Raw genomic sequence first — 15,574 nt, 5'->3', positions numbered from 1 at the left:
CTAGTTCACACAGAAGTAACCTACCCAATAATGAGCATTTCCAAACCTCTCACCACCCCACCCCCCTTGGAGAGTTTTCTGGGATCATATCCCAAAGAAAGTACTGCATTGGAATCCTTGACTCAATCTGTTCTGGGAAAGCCAAAACAAGACAATGACTACAGTTTTATATATGCCTATTTATACTTAGTAAAATTATTTTGAAGACAATTACAACAAAATAGCACTCAACAAGGTTATGTTAAATGGGGTGTGTAATAGGTACACAAGAAACTGACATTATTAAAAAATTGCTTTTGTGGCATAAAACAACAAAACTCAGTAATCCTGCTCAGAAGTCTCTACAATCAGAATAACATTTGTTTTCTGATCTTTTTAAAATAAAGCCCTTAATCCAAAGCTTTGATTTGGCGGGGGGGGGGGGGGGGGGGGGGGAGTCATTGCTTAGCTTTCAAAATATTCCACACTGTTATTTTGGAAATTCCCAAAAGTATCACATTACAAAAAAAGACTCCTCCCTCCTCCTGCACTGTTGGTAGGAATGTAAATTGGTGTAGTCACTGTGGAAAATAGTATGCAGGTTCCTCAAAAAATTAAAAATAGAACTACCACATAACCCAGCAATTCCACTACTGGGTATTTACCCAAAGAAAATGAAAACACTAATTTGAAAAGATAGATATATGCTTCTGTTTACTGCAGTATTATTTACAATAGCCAAGATACAGAAGCAACCTAAGTATCCATCATCCACAGACAAATAGTTAAGGAAGAGGTGGGGTTATGTGTTTGCATAAGGATATATACATATACATACAATGGAATATTATTCAGCCATAAAAAAAGAAATGAGACCCTGCCATTTGTGACATGAATGGACCACCCAGAGGACACTATGCTAAGTGAAATCAATCAGACAAAGAAAGATGATTTCACTCATATGTGGAATCTAAAAAACAAAACAAATGAATAAAGAAACAAAAAGCAAAATCAGACCTGTAAATACAGATAAACTGACAGTTACCAGAGGCGAGGTGGTGGGGGAATGGGCAAAATGGGTGAAAGGGAGAGGGAGACACAGGCTTCTAGTAACAGAACACATAAGTCAGAGGGATTAAAAGCACAGCATAGGGAATAAAGTCAATGGTATTGTAATAGCATTGTATGACAGATGGTAGCTACACTTGTAGTGAGCATAGCATAAGGTATAAAATTATTGAATCACTATGTTGTACACATGAAACAAATATAACATTGTGAGTCAACTATACTTCAATTTAAAAAAGAAAGAAGGGGTGCCTGGCTGGCTCAGTTGGTAGAGCATGCGACTCTCGATCTCAAGATTATGAGTTCAAGCCCCACAATGGACATGGAGCCTACAAAAAGAAAAGAAAAATTAAAAAAAAAAAATTCCTTTACCATTGTGCCTAGAAATGGTTGTCTTCTGAATCCACACATTTAACCTCTAAAAATTTATTTGATCAAAATAATCTGAATAGGTCCTAATAGATAAAGGATGCTTTAAGGTTATGTTCCTTTTCCTGCTCTCCTGAGTAAGACCGATTAAAGTATTAAAAGTATTTTTTTCCTTTTGGAGCACAGTTGTTATTTAATTTAGGTTAACTACCATGTCTTGTTGTTTGTTACTGGAAAAATGCAAGAGCACTGACAGACAGGTCTAGGGGATAGAGAAGATAGTTTCTCCTCACTGGGGTAGAGTCTATCCCCAGTCCCAGCAATCACACCCTCCCCAAACCACCCCGACAACTGCCACCACAGTAGGACCAATGGTGCTATCAGCAGGAAGGAGAAAGCAGACTTGTGTTACTGCAATCAAGAACCGTTCTTTAGGGGCGCCTGGGTGGCGCAGTCGGTTAAGCGTCCGACTTCAGCCAGGTCACGATCTCGCGGTCCGTGAGTTCGAGCCCCGCGTCAGGCTCTGGGCTGATGGCTCGGAGCCTGGAGCCTGTTTCTGATTCTGTGTCTCCCTCTCTCTCTGCCCCTCCCCCATTCGTGCTCTGTCTCTCTCTGTCCCAAAAATAAATAAAAAACGTTGAAAAAAAAATTAAAAAAAAAAAAAAAGTTCCTGCTGGCTCTAGAGGGAAAAAGAAGAGAATCTTTTAAAACACAGCTCAAGGGGCACCTGGTGGCTCAGTTGGTTAAATATCCAACTTCCGCTCAGGTCATGATATCACAGTTTGTGAATTCGAGCCCAACATGGGGTTCCGCACTGACGGTGCAGAGCCTGATTGGGTTTCTCTCTCTCACTCTCTCTCTGCTCCTCCCCCACTCATGCTTTCTCTCTCAAAACAAATAAATAAACTTAAAAAAAAAAAAGCTGTAAAACACAGCTCAAGCCTCTTCTCATTCATTCAGAGGCATCCATCTTTGAGTGTCCATGACATTCACTGATAAGCCCCTCTATTACTGAATAAAGATAGAGATAGAGACAGAGATATAGAGATAGAGATATATCACCCAGTTCTGTGGGCTCCTGTCACTTCGCAGAGATCTGGGTCAAGTGTGAAATCTCTGCTGCAGTTCTTGCAGCAGCCAGTGCAAGGATGAAACCATGAAATGCACTCAAACATACCCTATGTGAATCTGTGCTTCAAGCCCTTTCAGTCACAATAGTTTAAAATTAGAATATATTAACAGTGAAGTTAAAATCCCAACCTCAATTGTGTTTGCTAGCTAAATTCTAAGCTTTTTTGACAGTTTATTGTCAAAAAGGAAATAAATGAATGTTAAGAGGATTCAGTTTCATGCACAAGGTGCTTCCAACAAGCTATCTGATGACAGGACTACAATAAAAAATTCCAAGAGCAGACTGAGAACAGCTCCCCAAAATGTAAAACCATAATGTTAATTCTGTTATACATTCATGTCAAAGCAATTCTTCCTCAGCACCTATAAAAGACTGTGAAAATCAGAATGCTTTTCAGTACAAGTCACACACACCAAATCTAGTTCCTAAAATATTTGGCAATCTTCGTCTTTAGTGCCTTCAATTCAAGAAGCAATACTCCCCTTAAAAGATGTTCTGTAATGGGGCACCTGGGTGGGTCAGTTGGTTAAGCAGCTGACTTCAGCTCAGGTCATGATCTCACAGTTTGTGGGTTCGTGCCCCACATCAGGCTCTGTGCTGACAGCTCAGAGCCTGGAGCCTGCTTCAGATTCTGTGTGTCCCTCTCTCTCTGCCCCTCCCCTGTTGTGCTCTGTCTCTCCTCTCAAAAATAAACAAACATTAAAATAATTTTTTAAAAAAGATGTTCTGTAATTACTTCTTACCAATAAATTAGGTATTCTTAAAAATAAACAAGACATCTCATTCTAAACTATATCATCTGGGGTGCTCTTGAGATTCAAATTAGAGATATAGAATTAACTGGAATGTAGAACTTTTGCTTTGACTGTGTTTTAGTAGAAATAGGGTTTTCAGTATGTTATTAACTATATCCATTTATATGTCAGTATTCATGTATATAGTGCATTCATATATGTATATGACTATGTACCAAAATTAAGCTTTTTCCACTTGTCACTGTTAAAGTTTGAAACACACACCTACACCCACACCCATGCCCCTACACACCCACGAGAAAGATACCGTAAGACAGATCGTTTTCACCACACTGGAAAAAATAATTTACTTTGTGTAGGAATTATGGAGTGACATTTCCATCACAAAATTCTCTTAAACTGACACTGTGTAAATGAAGAAAACGAAACCACATAATGACGGATTCTCTCATTACCTGTCTTCACTGCGATGATGACTTAATAGTATGCCTTCTCAGTCTTTCAGGGATGTTGCTATAAATCTTCACATCTCCTCCTCCCTTCCCCAATAGTACTTGGCTCAATCCCTTGTTCAAGGTAGTTGCTCAATAAATACTTGTTAAATGGATACACTAATTAATTCCACAGCACGATTCATACAAATGAGTATAAATGAGCAAAATGCAGAGAATGATTCAGCTGAGATGGTCCTAAAATGGAGGGTTTTGCAGAATCCAGAGTCTGTAATGATATTATAGCATTATGGATTGGGTATAAAAAGATCAATGTCATAAACTGCAGTGCCAAGAAAGTAATTTTACTTTCAAATTAGAACTTGAAGGAACAATAAACACCATCGACAGTGGGAACAAGATGTTTTTCTTCCGTGAAAACAGTACACTGCTGACCAAATTTTAATAGTATAAAAGTGAACTACCTGAGAAATGAAGTCAGTATGTGATATTGCACACTTAGAATGAATTTGCCCAGCCTGGCTTCCTCAGCTTTTCAGACTCAAGACAATAGGACCAAATCTTTGAACTGACTGGTGAATAAAGCACTCTAAGAGAACTGCTCTCTAGAATGTAAATGATACTAAGAATTAAAGGAGCTGAATAAAAGACCAAGAAAATAAAGGCAGAAATTTTTTTAATTGGAAATACATGCATATGGGGCCATTCGGATTTGTTCTTTTGATAACTGGCCTTATGTGGGGAACTTGAAAATGAAATGGAATCAGAATACTTTAGCTTCCCTGTTCCCAAAGTTTAAGTTGGCATTTTCATGAGATTTCCCTCTTGCCAAAAACAGTAAATAAGATATAAGCCTGTCCATTAAGCAAAGAAAGGCCTAGAAAGAAGTAAGTAACCTAGCAAAAGAAAAAAATCAAGAATAGCTGTTATAGAGCTCATTCTAAACATCCTTTCAGCAAGTCTACGAATGTGAGATTCAATTAAAACAGAAAAAGTTTAGTAGTACCAAAAATATCCACTATCTAAAACATAGCATTCATAATTAACCTAATACAATAGCAGAGAAACTAATGTCAGCATTACCTATACACAGAAACAACAAAACTTTTCATATAAAGACAAATTTCGACTTAAGTCATAAACATACGTAGGATACTCTACAATTACAGAAAACTTGAATCTGCTACCTAAGACTAATTTAAGACAAGCAAACAAGGAAGGGACGGAACCAAGGATGACAACCAACAGGTTAAATCTACAGTTTTAAAATCATCAGAAAGCACTGCAAAGTAGAGTCAATGATCTGAATACCTTTGTTGGAGCAGTATCCATGAAAAGCTAAAGAAAAAAAGAGAAAGAGAGAGAAGGGCGTAAAACTTTCATATAAACTAGAGAATCCAGATGAGACGCACACATTCCAGTTAAATATCCTTGTATTTAGGAAATTAAAATCAATTTTGTTTTGGAAAATGTTTTTTAAGGTAATCCCTGTCTATTACGGTAGATCAGCACTTCTAGAAATTAAATGACTAACCTCAAAAGCTAAAAAACAAATAATGTAAAGAAACAATATTTGAAGATTGGTTAGCTCCTGCCGAACCAGTTTGTGTCTCTATATTAATCTCTCCACTTTTTGCCCACAACCCCTGCACCTACTTACCTCACTCATAAAGGTGCCTGTCCTAAGTGAGGAACAGTTTTTGAAATGTTCAGATAAACCAGTCTATACATGCGTTTCATTCAACTTACAGATAATTATGTAAAAGTACTTTTAACGTGAAGGACCTGAGTAAAGGGCTTACTCAGATTAAAAATACTCTGTAGCTAGGACAGAAAGGAAAATGAAATACCGGCTACTAAAATTATTTTGTTCCCAGTGTGGTTAAAAGACGTACAGATAGAATTTCTTATTTATTCTACCTCCCACCCCTTCCAAATAAATCGGGTCTCCATGTCACAAATTGAGCATGGAAAGGCCCACTGAAAACAATTTTGTTTTACTCAAAATAACAACAACAAAGTCCTGTCTGCCTGTAATATGTGCCACCAGGATCAAATCTTTTGAATCTGTGAAATACTCTTTTAGAACGATGTTCTAGGCCACAGTCATGCTTTAAATTAACCACTGTGAAAAGTTTATATTCTATCAGTAAAGAATTTAATATATTTGATTTTCTATAACCTACCTGAGGCTCTCCCATGAGGCCTTTTCATCTTTACAAAGACATTCCCCAATGAGCTTAGCTGCAATTTAATATAATGCAATATACAAACTCTTCAGTGTAATAAAAATACATAACAATAGCCTCAAAAAGGAAGAAACAGCTTTAGTTTATTCTTCCTCTTACAAGGAATCTTTAAAGAGAAACCATAACGTTTTTCCCAAGACAGAAAAGCTTGTCATCACAGCGCCAAATCTCCACTGCTCTGACAAATTCTGAGCCAGCCTCATCTGGAGTGCTTCTGCCCTGAAGATCATTCTCAGAAGCAGAGAAAGGAACACACTGCATTTTCACTGTGCTGATTCACTGAACCTTTTGTACATGCACACGTATGGAGGAAATGTTTGCTTCTGAGCTTGAAACCCTTCCAACCGCGATGACTGTCTGTCTGCCCTTAGTATCCCTGGCCCACTGCTGGCACACTTGTAATACCAGAGACCATTTAGGGATCCCTGGCTGTCAAGGAGGCACCAAGTCAGGCACTTCACATGCATCTGCTTCAGTTCACCCTCCCAACAACACTGCACTTTTTATTTTCAAACAGAAGAGAATAGAGGCTCCGAAACGTTATTAATAATCCAGCTGTGTTCAGTCTCGGTGAGGGCAGACACTAGCTTTCTCTGGTGTCCTCATGCCTAACCACTACAATTAGCTCTTCAAAAACTCTATGAACAAAGTTTTCCTTCCCCCCAAATTTCAACCACGATACGGTTCCTCTCTATACTAGTTATTCCTCAGACCCTCCAAGTTTTATTTTCTCAACTAACACAGAAAACAAACTCCATGAGAGCAGGGATTATCTTCCGCAGTGACCTATTTTTAGCTCTTGAGAAGCAAAAGGAAACCAAAAAAACAAAGCCTGGCAGAGTAGGTATTCATTATACATTTGGTTGAATGAATGAAATACCTAGAAAATCTGAGCTGTGATGACAGCCGATTTGAAAAACAGGAGGACCTGAATTGTGTACGTAGTTTACTCCTATTTCCAAATTCACTAGGTAATTATCTAAATTCAACTTCACAGATACTCCTCATGGAGCATCTACTATGACATCACCCATGCAGCACAGGACTAAATAGTACATGTTGAACAAATTTATGTACATAACTGCTGAAATAGCTTTATCTGCTAGAAAAAATAAAAGGCAGGTAGTATGGCTTTCCCAAAAAGAAACTGCATCAATTTGGCCAAAATTACTTATCTCCGGTCTTAGCTTCTGAGGGAAAAGTGGACAGTTGTGGTATTTCAAGATGATCTCTTGAAATTCTTTCAAATAACAAAACACCTGTCCTATCAATTCAGAGATCCCCAGAGACTATCTCAGAAACTTCAAGATATTGCTATGTACCCAGTGCCTTCCTTTCATTCTAAAAATCCACAATGCAGTTTCATTCCAGCTCTCCACAACAGGAATTGGGGAAATCCATTCCCATTTAAAGAAGTTATAGTCTGCACTTACTGGCAACTCCTGGCATCAGTACCGCCTCTGTCACCTAGTTATTCCGCTTTCCCTTCATCTCTATGCCCAACCATTATGTCCATTGAAGCAGTAACAATGAAACTGGGTTAAGTTTTTGTATGTAGTGCCCCACTGCCTAAGGAATTAAATTTAAAGCAGATAACTAACATGACACCATCAGAAGTAAAGATGCTGAAGATTTAAACAAGCACATAAATCAAGAAAAAAAAAATTAGCTCATGCACAAATTTCAAAGTATAGAAATAAGGCATAAGAAGAAAAATGAACACCACATACTCTGATGAGCTTCAATTACTGAAACTCAATAATCTACTACATCAGTCTTGAAGAAAAATGAATTTATTTCCTCCTTGAATCAGTGCCCCAGGTAACAGCATTATTTTTTTAATCAAGAAAAATATACTTCTATCATTGCAAACAATGAATATGCAAGACTATTTTACATAGTAAGCATTCAACACTTCTTGAATTAATGAATAAATTTTCCCTGCCCAATAATGTCTAGTGTGAATTTTTTAAATCCTAAAAAGAAAAGAAGCAGGGTAAAGGCAGTGCTGCATCTGTAATTTGATGAGTATCTGATACACGATAATCGGTGCTTTTAAATGACAATCCTGATCTCGACTAGAGCTTCTCCAATAAAATTATTTACTGTTATAGACTCTTAAAAAGGTAGACTATCACGGCAGACATTAAAAACAAAATTTATTTTAAGACAAACCACCAAGAATCGTTTTTAGCTAATAGTTATTACCAATTATTTTTACTAGTCAGAAGTTTAAAAAATAAAAAAATAAAGTAAATCGAAATTCTATACTATTAAATCCTATAAATTATCAAACATAGAGATAATACAGTAGTTTCATAGTCTTTAATATTTTTTCCTATATTACCAAAGAGGAAAGGAGAATGTGCACTGTCATTTATGGTCCTATTTAAGAGATAGGAATATAGAGATCAAAAAGATTCAGACTTCTGACTGTTAGGAGGTTCATCGGAAAATCAAAAACCTATGTCCAACATTTTTCATTTGGTATTTTTCCCATCTTGAGAGATTCTAATTCCAAACCCAACCAAAAACTCTCCTCTCTTCCCTTCTTCCCCAGCTTCCTTAACTGATAACAATTCATTCTGATTAGATCTTTACTCAGTATCTCTTTTGTGTTAATGTATACAATTTACAGTTTTTATGATCTTTTTTTTTAATTTTTTTTAACGTTTATTTATTTTTGACACAGAGAGAGAGCATGAACAGGGGAGGGTCAGAGAGGGAGACACAGAATCTGAAACAGGCTCCAGGCTCTGAGCTGTCAGCACAGAGCCCGACGCGGGACTCGAACTCACGGACTGTGAGATCATGACCTGAGCCAAAGTCGGACGCTTAACCGACCGAGCCACCCAAGCGCCCCTGATCTTTTTTTTTTAATATGATGCATGGAACCGCACCAGGAATACAGCTCATGTAAAAATCCACATCACTGCAAACGGCAAGAACTGAGTGAATGGTGAGAGGTGGATGGGGTCCATGTGGGAATAAAACCATCAGTCTACTCCTAGGAAATGCCCAGTGTAGCCAAGTGGCTGGCTATACATACATACATACATACATACATACATACATACATAAATAAGTAGTGACCATATAACAAAGGACTACAGAACAATAATAGGCATTAATCTATGGGAATTTGACTTAACAGATAATAAGTCACAATAAAAATAACAAGGCAGTAAAGTAAAAAAATAATAATGTATTGAAGGGCAGAGTGGGCAGAAGTGATAATGTGCATTAATTTTTACAAACCAATCCCACTGGGAAAGAATCTTCATAATCCTATAACAAGTGTTGGCTAGGATGTCGAAGAACTGGTACAATGCTGGTGGGAAATGCTAGTGGTACAGTAGCACTGGGAAAAAGTTTGGCAGTTCCTCAAAAGGTTAAACATGGCGTTACCATGCAACCCAGCACCTCCACTCCTACCTGTATATAGGCAAAGGAACTGAAAACGTCCACGCAAAAACTTGTACATTAATGTTCATAGCAGCATTATTCACAATCACAAAAAAGTCCACCAATGAATAGATAAAACTATATATATTTTGGCTTGGTCTCTTCACTTCTCCTTTATTTTGCAGATAACAGTCACACACGTAGGTAGACATATACACTGATTTTACTGCTGCCATTTGCAGAAACTGAAAACCTCCCCAAAAAAACGATTGTAACCATTATATAAATCACAATTCAGCCATACAATGCAATACCATACAGCCATTAAAAAAAGGACTGTTCGGGGCGCCTGGGTGGCTCGGTTAAGTGTCCGACTTCGGCTCAGGTCATGATCTCATGGTCCGTGGGTTCGAGCCCTGCGTCGGGCTCTGTGCTGACAGCTCAGAGCCTGGAGCCTGTTTCAGATTCTGTGTCTCCCTCTCTCTGTGACCCTCCCCCGTTCATGCTCTGTCTCTCTCTGTCTCAAAAATAAATAAACGTTAAAAAAATATATTAAAAAAAAAAAAGGACTGTTCTTGTTGATATGGCACAGTTTGTAGAAACTTAAATGTGCATAGAAAAAGAAAATATTACTGGGGAGACCAACTATATTTATATATCTCTTTTGGTAACATTCAACTTGAAACATGTTAAGGAAACAACGAGGAAAAAACAACTTGGGGAGGATGGGACCAGGTTGCCACTTAGGCTCAAGCCTTCCCTCCAAACCCAGTGTAAAGTAATCTGCACCATGCATCCAAAGTTACTTTAATTTGTCTTGTCCATCACCCTGAAGCAGACTGATTCAGTATCATTCTTCCAGGAAGCCAAGACTGTCACTAAGGGACACCTGGAAAAATTCCAGGCAAACTTGATTCCCTTGCTGCCCTTACACTTAAGCAGGATCCTTTCATTATCTGGGCTTGCAATCTAAATAACGGCATTTTGATATTATACAATGCACCAACTCTTTCCTCAATATTCAGCTTGGCAATATTTTCTGAAGTTCAATCACTGTGCTCAGGAAAGCCAGCCACGAAGGAGGAATAAGATTTACTCCAACGACTTTACTGTCAAAAACTTCTTTTTGATGGAGACAACCTTAAATATTTATCAGTAAGGAGCTGTCTAAGGGTGCCTGGGTGGCTCAGTCAGCTGAGCGTCAGACTTCAGCTCAGGTCATTATCTCGCAGTTCCTGGGTTCAAGCCCTGTGTCCAGCTCTGTGCTGACAGTTCAGGGCCTGGAACCTGCTTCAGATTCTGTCTCTGTCTCTCTCTCTCTGCCCCTCCCCAGCTTACACTGTCTCTCTCTCTCTCTCCCTCAAGAATAAACATTTAAAAAAATACAATAGGGGCGCCTGGGTGGCGCAGTCGGTTAAGCGTCCGACTTCAGCCAGGTCACGATCTCGCGGTCCGTGAGTTCGAGCCCCGCGTCAGGCTCTGGGCTGATGGCTCGGAGCCTGGAGCCTGTTTCCGATTCTGTGTCTCCCTCTCTCTCTGCCCCTCCCCCGTTCATGCTCTGTCTCTCTCTGTCCCAAAAATAAATAAAATAAAAAAAAAATAAAAAATAAAAAAATACAATAAATAAAATAAGGAGCTGTCTAAACGACTAAAACATATAAATATCTGTGTGTGTGTGTGTGTGTGTGTGTGTGTGTGTGTGTGTGTGTGTGTACACACACTTAGGGGCGCCTGGCTGGCTCAGAGGATACAGCACAAGACTCTTGAACGGGGGGATGTGAGTTCCGGCTCCATTTTGGGTGTAGAGATTACTTTTAAAAAATAAGAAAATCTTTGAAGAGATATATTTTTAAATCTACATATACTTTATGGCTTTATTTTTTAAAACTTGGTCTACTTTGGCCTAAGCAGTAATTAAAATCAAATGCAGCAGGTTTGCATGTACAGAATAATTGTTCTGCTAAGAAATACTGTAAAGAAAAAACTGCAAAACAATATGTATGCTATCACGCTTGTGTCTGATTAAGAATATATAGGTGTATGCACACATAGTCTATTTCTGGAAGGATTCACAGGAAACTAGGAACTGCCGTTGCCTCTGGGGACCAAGAGTCGGTGGCTGCAACCAGCTTTTCACTAGAAACTCCTGAGGTGTTTCACTAGAAACACCTTCAGAATGAAGAGTGCGTTACTTGCCCTAAAATTAAATGCTATTAAGCAAAGTTCCTTTGAAGAGGTATAAATAAATAACAAAGGCACAAGGAATATGTGGTGTCGTCCCCCACCCCTAGCCCTCCTCAGCGGGGCTATCTCCCGGGGAGTGTACAGCCAGGTGGGACCTGGTTTCAGCCTCAGCAAACTGGCTTCACCTCCAACAGCGTCACATGCTACGGTGGACCCGGGCAGGTGTCAGCCGGGGACAGAGATTAAGGCGACCCCTTGCTCCTCCCGCCATGGTTTCCAAAGGCCACCCATCCAGCGCCGAGAAACCTTCCCCTGTACTCGCAGCTTTGTTTAAAACGGACCTTCAGTTTACAACTGTCCATCAATCTAGAAATCAATGTCTACTAAATTTATGTTTGTCTGAACACTTTCTAAATTAATATTCTGCCCTGTCCAGCTCACCTGGTTTATCAAAGACTCAGGGCGGGAAACAGTTTTTTAAAAATTCCACATGCCAAGCCTTACACATTCCGCGCCACAGAAAACAGACTGCAAACTGCCTCAGAATTGTAGACCGCTATGCTGTTTACAAAGCGTTTTGCACATACATCATCACATGTGATGCCTTCACACGCTTTAGTGTCAATCCTGGCAAACCCAACAGCTACCAAATTGGATGTATTACTCTTCAAGAATTGTAGCAACAGCACTAATAATAAAACAGCTACGAAAGGTCTGCTTTTCTACCTCCTCTGGCTGGCTGCGATTTCTCAAGTGACAACTCTGGGCATTCGGCACGCACAGCGGCTCCCAAGCCTTCAACGTGACACAATGCTAGTAGAGGCACGAGACGAGAGCTAGCCCCAGGAGGCCGGGAGTGCTCGCGTGCACGCCAAGGAGGGGGCGCGGGCCGTGCGGACCCGAGCGCGGATGTGGGAACGCCGCACGAGGCGGGACTCCATTTCCTCCAGAGCAGCCGAGGTTGGGCGAACGCCAAGCAAACAGGGCAGCTGCTCCCGTGCCGGCGCGTTCCGCGCGCTCGGGGAATCCTCTGGGGTGATTCAGAGGTTCAGACTCCTGGGAGGGCCAACCGAGCTTGCAGCCCCGGGAGGTGCTATCAACCCGAACTTACAAAAAGCCCGAGGCGCCGAGCTGACGCCAGCAATTTAGAAAGGTGACCCTCGGCCCATCGCTGGGGTAAGAGTGCAAAACGGATAAAGTTACAGCTCGCAACACACGCAGATGGAAAGTCGGGGTAGGGGGGCGCTCCCAAGGAGCCCGGCTGCTGAAGGGGGTGTGGTCGGCAGGGCTTTTATGGGAGTGGGGGTGGAGGCACGTCAGTCGGGCCCCGGGAGGCGCCTCCACAGACTGGGTGGGTGGGCTAAGACCCCCGCGCGGGGTGCCGCGTGTCTGGGGCGCCCCGCCACGCGCTCGCTCGCCGGCTCACCGGTGATGTCCAGGTACAGGTCGTCCTGCTGGTCCAAGCGGTGCAGTTCCTGCGACGTGGAGCTGCGGCTCTTCTTCATTCCATGCGAGGACGCCGAGCAACGCCGCGAGCAGGGGGGCGCGGCGGCCCAGCTCGGCCGCCGCTCGCTCTTCCGCTTCATGGAGGCGGCCGCGGCCCGTCAGGGGGCCACGACCATGGCCCCGAGCGTCCGCTCGCCCGCCGAGGCCCCCGCCAGCCCCGCGCGCGGGCGCTCGGGGCGGCGGGCGCGGAGCGGCGCTGCAGGGACGGCGGGCGCCGGTCGAGCCCGGCGGGAGGCGGCCGCGCAGGAGGCGGAGGAGGGGCCGGGCCCACCGCGCCTGCCCCGCTCCCTCCTGCGGCCGCCGCGGGACCCGCGCCGCAGCCCTGGCTACAGCGCCTCCTGCCGCCGCCCCCCAGCCCGCCCCCAGGTGCCCGCAGCCCGCTGGCGCGGCTGAGGCGACGGTGCTGCCGCCGGCGGCTGGGGCTGCCCGGGGTAACCGCGCGCGCCCACCGCGGCCGCGGACGCTGCTGCTGAGGCGCGGGAGCACAGCGGGCCGCGGTTCCCGGGGACCCCAGGAGGGCTGTTCCGTGGAGCTTCATTCACAAAAAAGGGCCCACAACCCTCCTCGGGGCCCGCAGACTGGGGCTTTTCATTGGTCAGTGAGACGTGACGTCACGCGGACGGGGCCTTTCTACAGGCAGGTACCCGGTGACGCCATAAAGAAAAGTCTGAGTGGTTCCGCCAATCAAACATAAAAGTGTGCTCGCGACCCTCCGCCTACCCCCAACTTTTGTTTATTCTGTGTTCTTCCAGTGCCAAGACCCGAGGTCGCCAACTTCCTTTAATGAGTCACCAAAGCTTTACACAGCCCCACCCTAGTAACTTAACTCCAGTTCTTTGGCATGTATATTTTTTTTAAGTATTTCTGGCTTTTCCCTGTAATTGCGCCAAGTGAAAAGGACTCTTGCCCTGGCTGCTGGCTTGGAAAAAGAGTATGGACTGATAAAATTGTCCGCCGCTCTAAGGTAAAGTTGGTTTCACAACTTAAGAACTATTTAAATCACCCATACTCTTTATCGACATATGTTGTGCCCAGCATTCAAAAAGACTAAGCCAGGCTTCTGAAGGAGTCGATAAACTCACCGTGGAAACACGATTTACGGTAGGGTTTGCCTCCTAGTTTGTCTTCTCGGAGTCCAGTACCCCCATTTAATTCAGTAATTTTACACACAGTTGCTGAGTTTTTCTTACCTAAGGTGTTGACAGATAAAATGATTGAAGTATTGAATGAAGCAAGTGGCGAATTTAATCCTTGAGCTTTCATCTTGCAAACTGTGGGGTTGTCTCTCTGTTTTTCTTCTGGGTTAAAATAATGCCTGGTATTTCTGAAACTTAACCAAAACTCGTTTTGGTGGGACTTTAAACAAATTTCCATGGTAACATCTAAGAAGGTGAATAGATTGGAGGGCAGTCTTAAATTTTCATAGCCCCGAGTTTTACATCTTGCAAGCGATTCTTAATTTTTCACCAACGTTTTAACGTTTTATCCTGCAGTTCTGCAATTACTGCCAGCCTCTAGAAGAGGAAGATAGAATTTTAGTCAATCCCCCTAGAAGCATCTTAGAAATGCAAATTTTGATGGAGTACTTCCCAGAGGGGCTATTTGACTTCTATTGTTGAAGGCCTTTACCCTTTAGCACTGCTAATTAAGGAGGAAAGGGGGCTGGGGAAAAAGATGGTTCTGCATCACTGACTCAGCTGAACAGTCTGGAACTACAGATCAGCCACTTAGACCAGAAGCTTAGTAATCATGTTCTTTCCTCCCTGTTTCCCCTAAGGAACTCAGTGAAGGCCTTAAATTAAAAATGGTCCACCTGTTTGTCTGCAGGGGCAGCAATAAAGCACAAGACTTGGAAGCTTCTAGAATGCTATGCAAATGAGTCCACGTTAAGCAGAGACCTATCCTCCCAGGTCCTCTACTTTGACTAGAAAAAGGAGGTCTTACTGGCCTTAGGAAAGTAGTGGAAAGGCCACCTTTTCCCAGATCATCTGAGATTTTGCTAGAGTCTTTTCTTTTGTTTATTGAGGTATAATTGACATATAACGTTACATTAGTTTCAGGTGTACAACATAAGGATTTGATATTTGTATATAGTGCAAAATAATCACCACAGCAAGTCTAGTTAACATCCAAGTAGGTCTTGTTTTGAACAGTTAGATACTACATGGGAGTTGTTTTCTTGGCTCCCTAGAATTAAAGAAATTCAAGTACCCTATGACATTCTATTTATTTGAGTGTGGCTTATCTAAATGTCAAACTAAGACTGAAGTGCCAGGAAGTTCACTTACATCAGTTCATTTTCTTTCAACTACAAATTTAGTGTTTAGACTGGAAATTCTAACAAAATGCATATGATTCCAATAAATGAGGGAAAAATATAATAAGTACCAATAATTACACTGTTTAACCATTTTCACATTTTACAAACAGAATTTTATGCTTTTGTTAGTATAACATTGTTAAGAGAGAAAGTAT

At 41.9% G+C, this 15,574-nt stretch overlaps 1 protein-coding gene across 13 annotated transcripts in view; it reads right to left on the bottom strand.

Annotated features, from left to right (window-relative positions):
• The window catches only part of CDC14B (cell division cycle 14B), a 130,670-nt gene extending 117,381 nt beyond the window's left edge, over positions 1 to 13,289 (bottom strand). For 3 of the 13 annotated variants that reach the window (XM_058695461.1, XM_058695454.1, XM_058695462.1), the window contains exons 1-2: positions 13,020 to 13,285; positions 5,067 to 5,093 (exon numbers count right to left, since the gene is read on the bottom strand). In XM_058695461.1, coding sequence (XP_058551444.1) covers positions 5,067 to 5,093; positions 13,020 to 13,179 — 187 coding nt within the window. In that variant the 5' untranslated portion in view covers positions 13,180 to 13,285. Of the gene's footprint in view, positions 1 to 5,066; positions 5,094 to 13,019 lie in introns of all 13 variants that reach the window. The other 10 variants (XM_058695449.1, XM_058695452.1, XM_058695463.1 and 7 more) reach the window with 8 other exon arrangements.
• Positions 13,290 to 15,574: the final 2,285 nt, after the last annotated feature.

The sequence above is a fragment of the Neofelis nebulosa genome, chromosome 12, assembly GCF_028018385.1.
Source record: "Neofelis nebulosa isolate mNeoNeb1 chromosome 12, mNeoNeb1.pri, whole genome shotgun sequence".
Lineage (NCBI taxonomy): Eukaryota > Metazoa > Chordata > Mammalia > Carnivora > Felidae > Neofelis > Neofelis nebulosa.
Note: the sequence above shows the minus strand (reverse complement) of the source record. Positions and strands in the feature narration are given on the sequence as shown.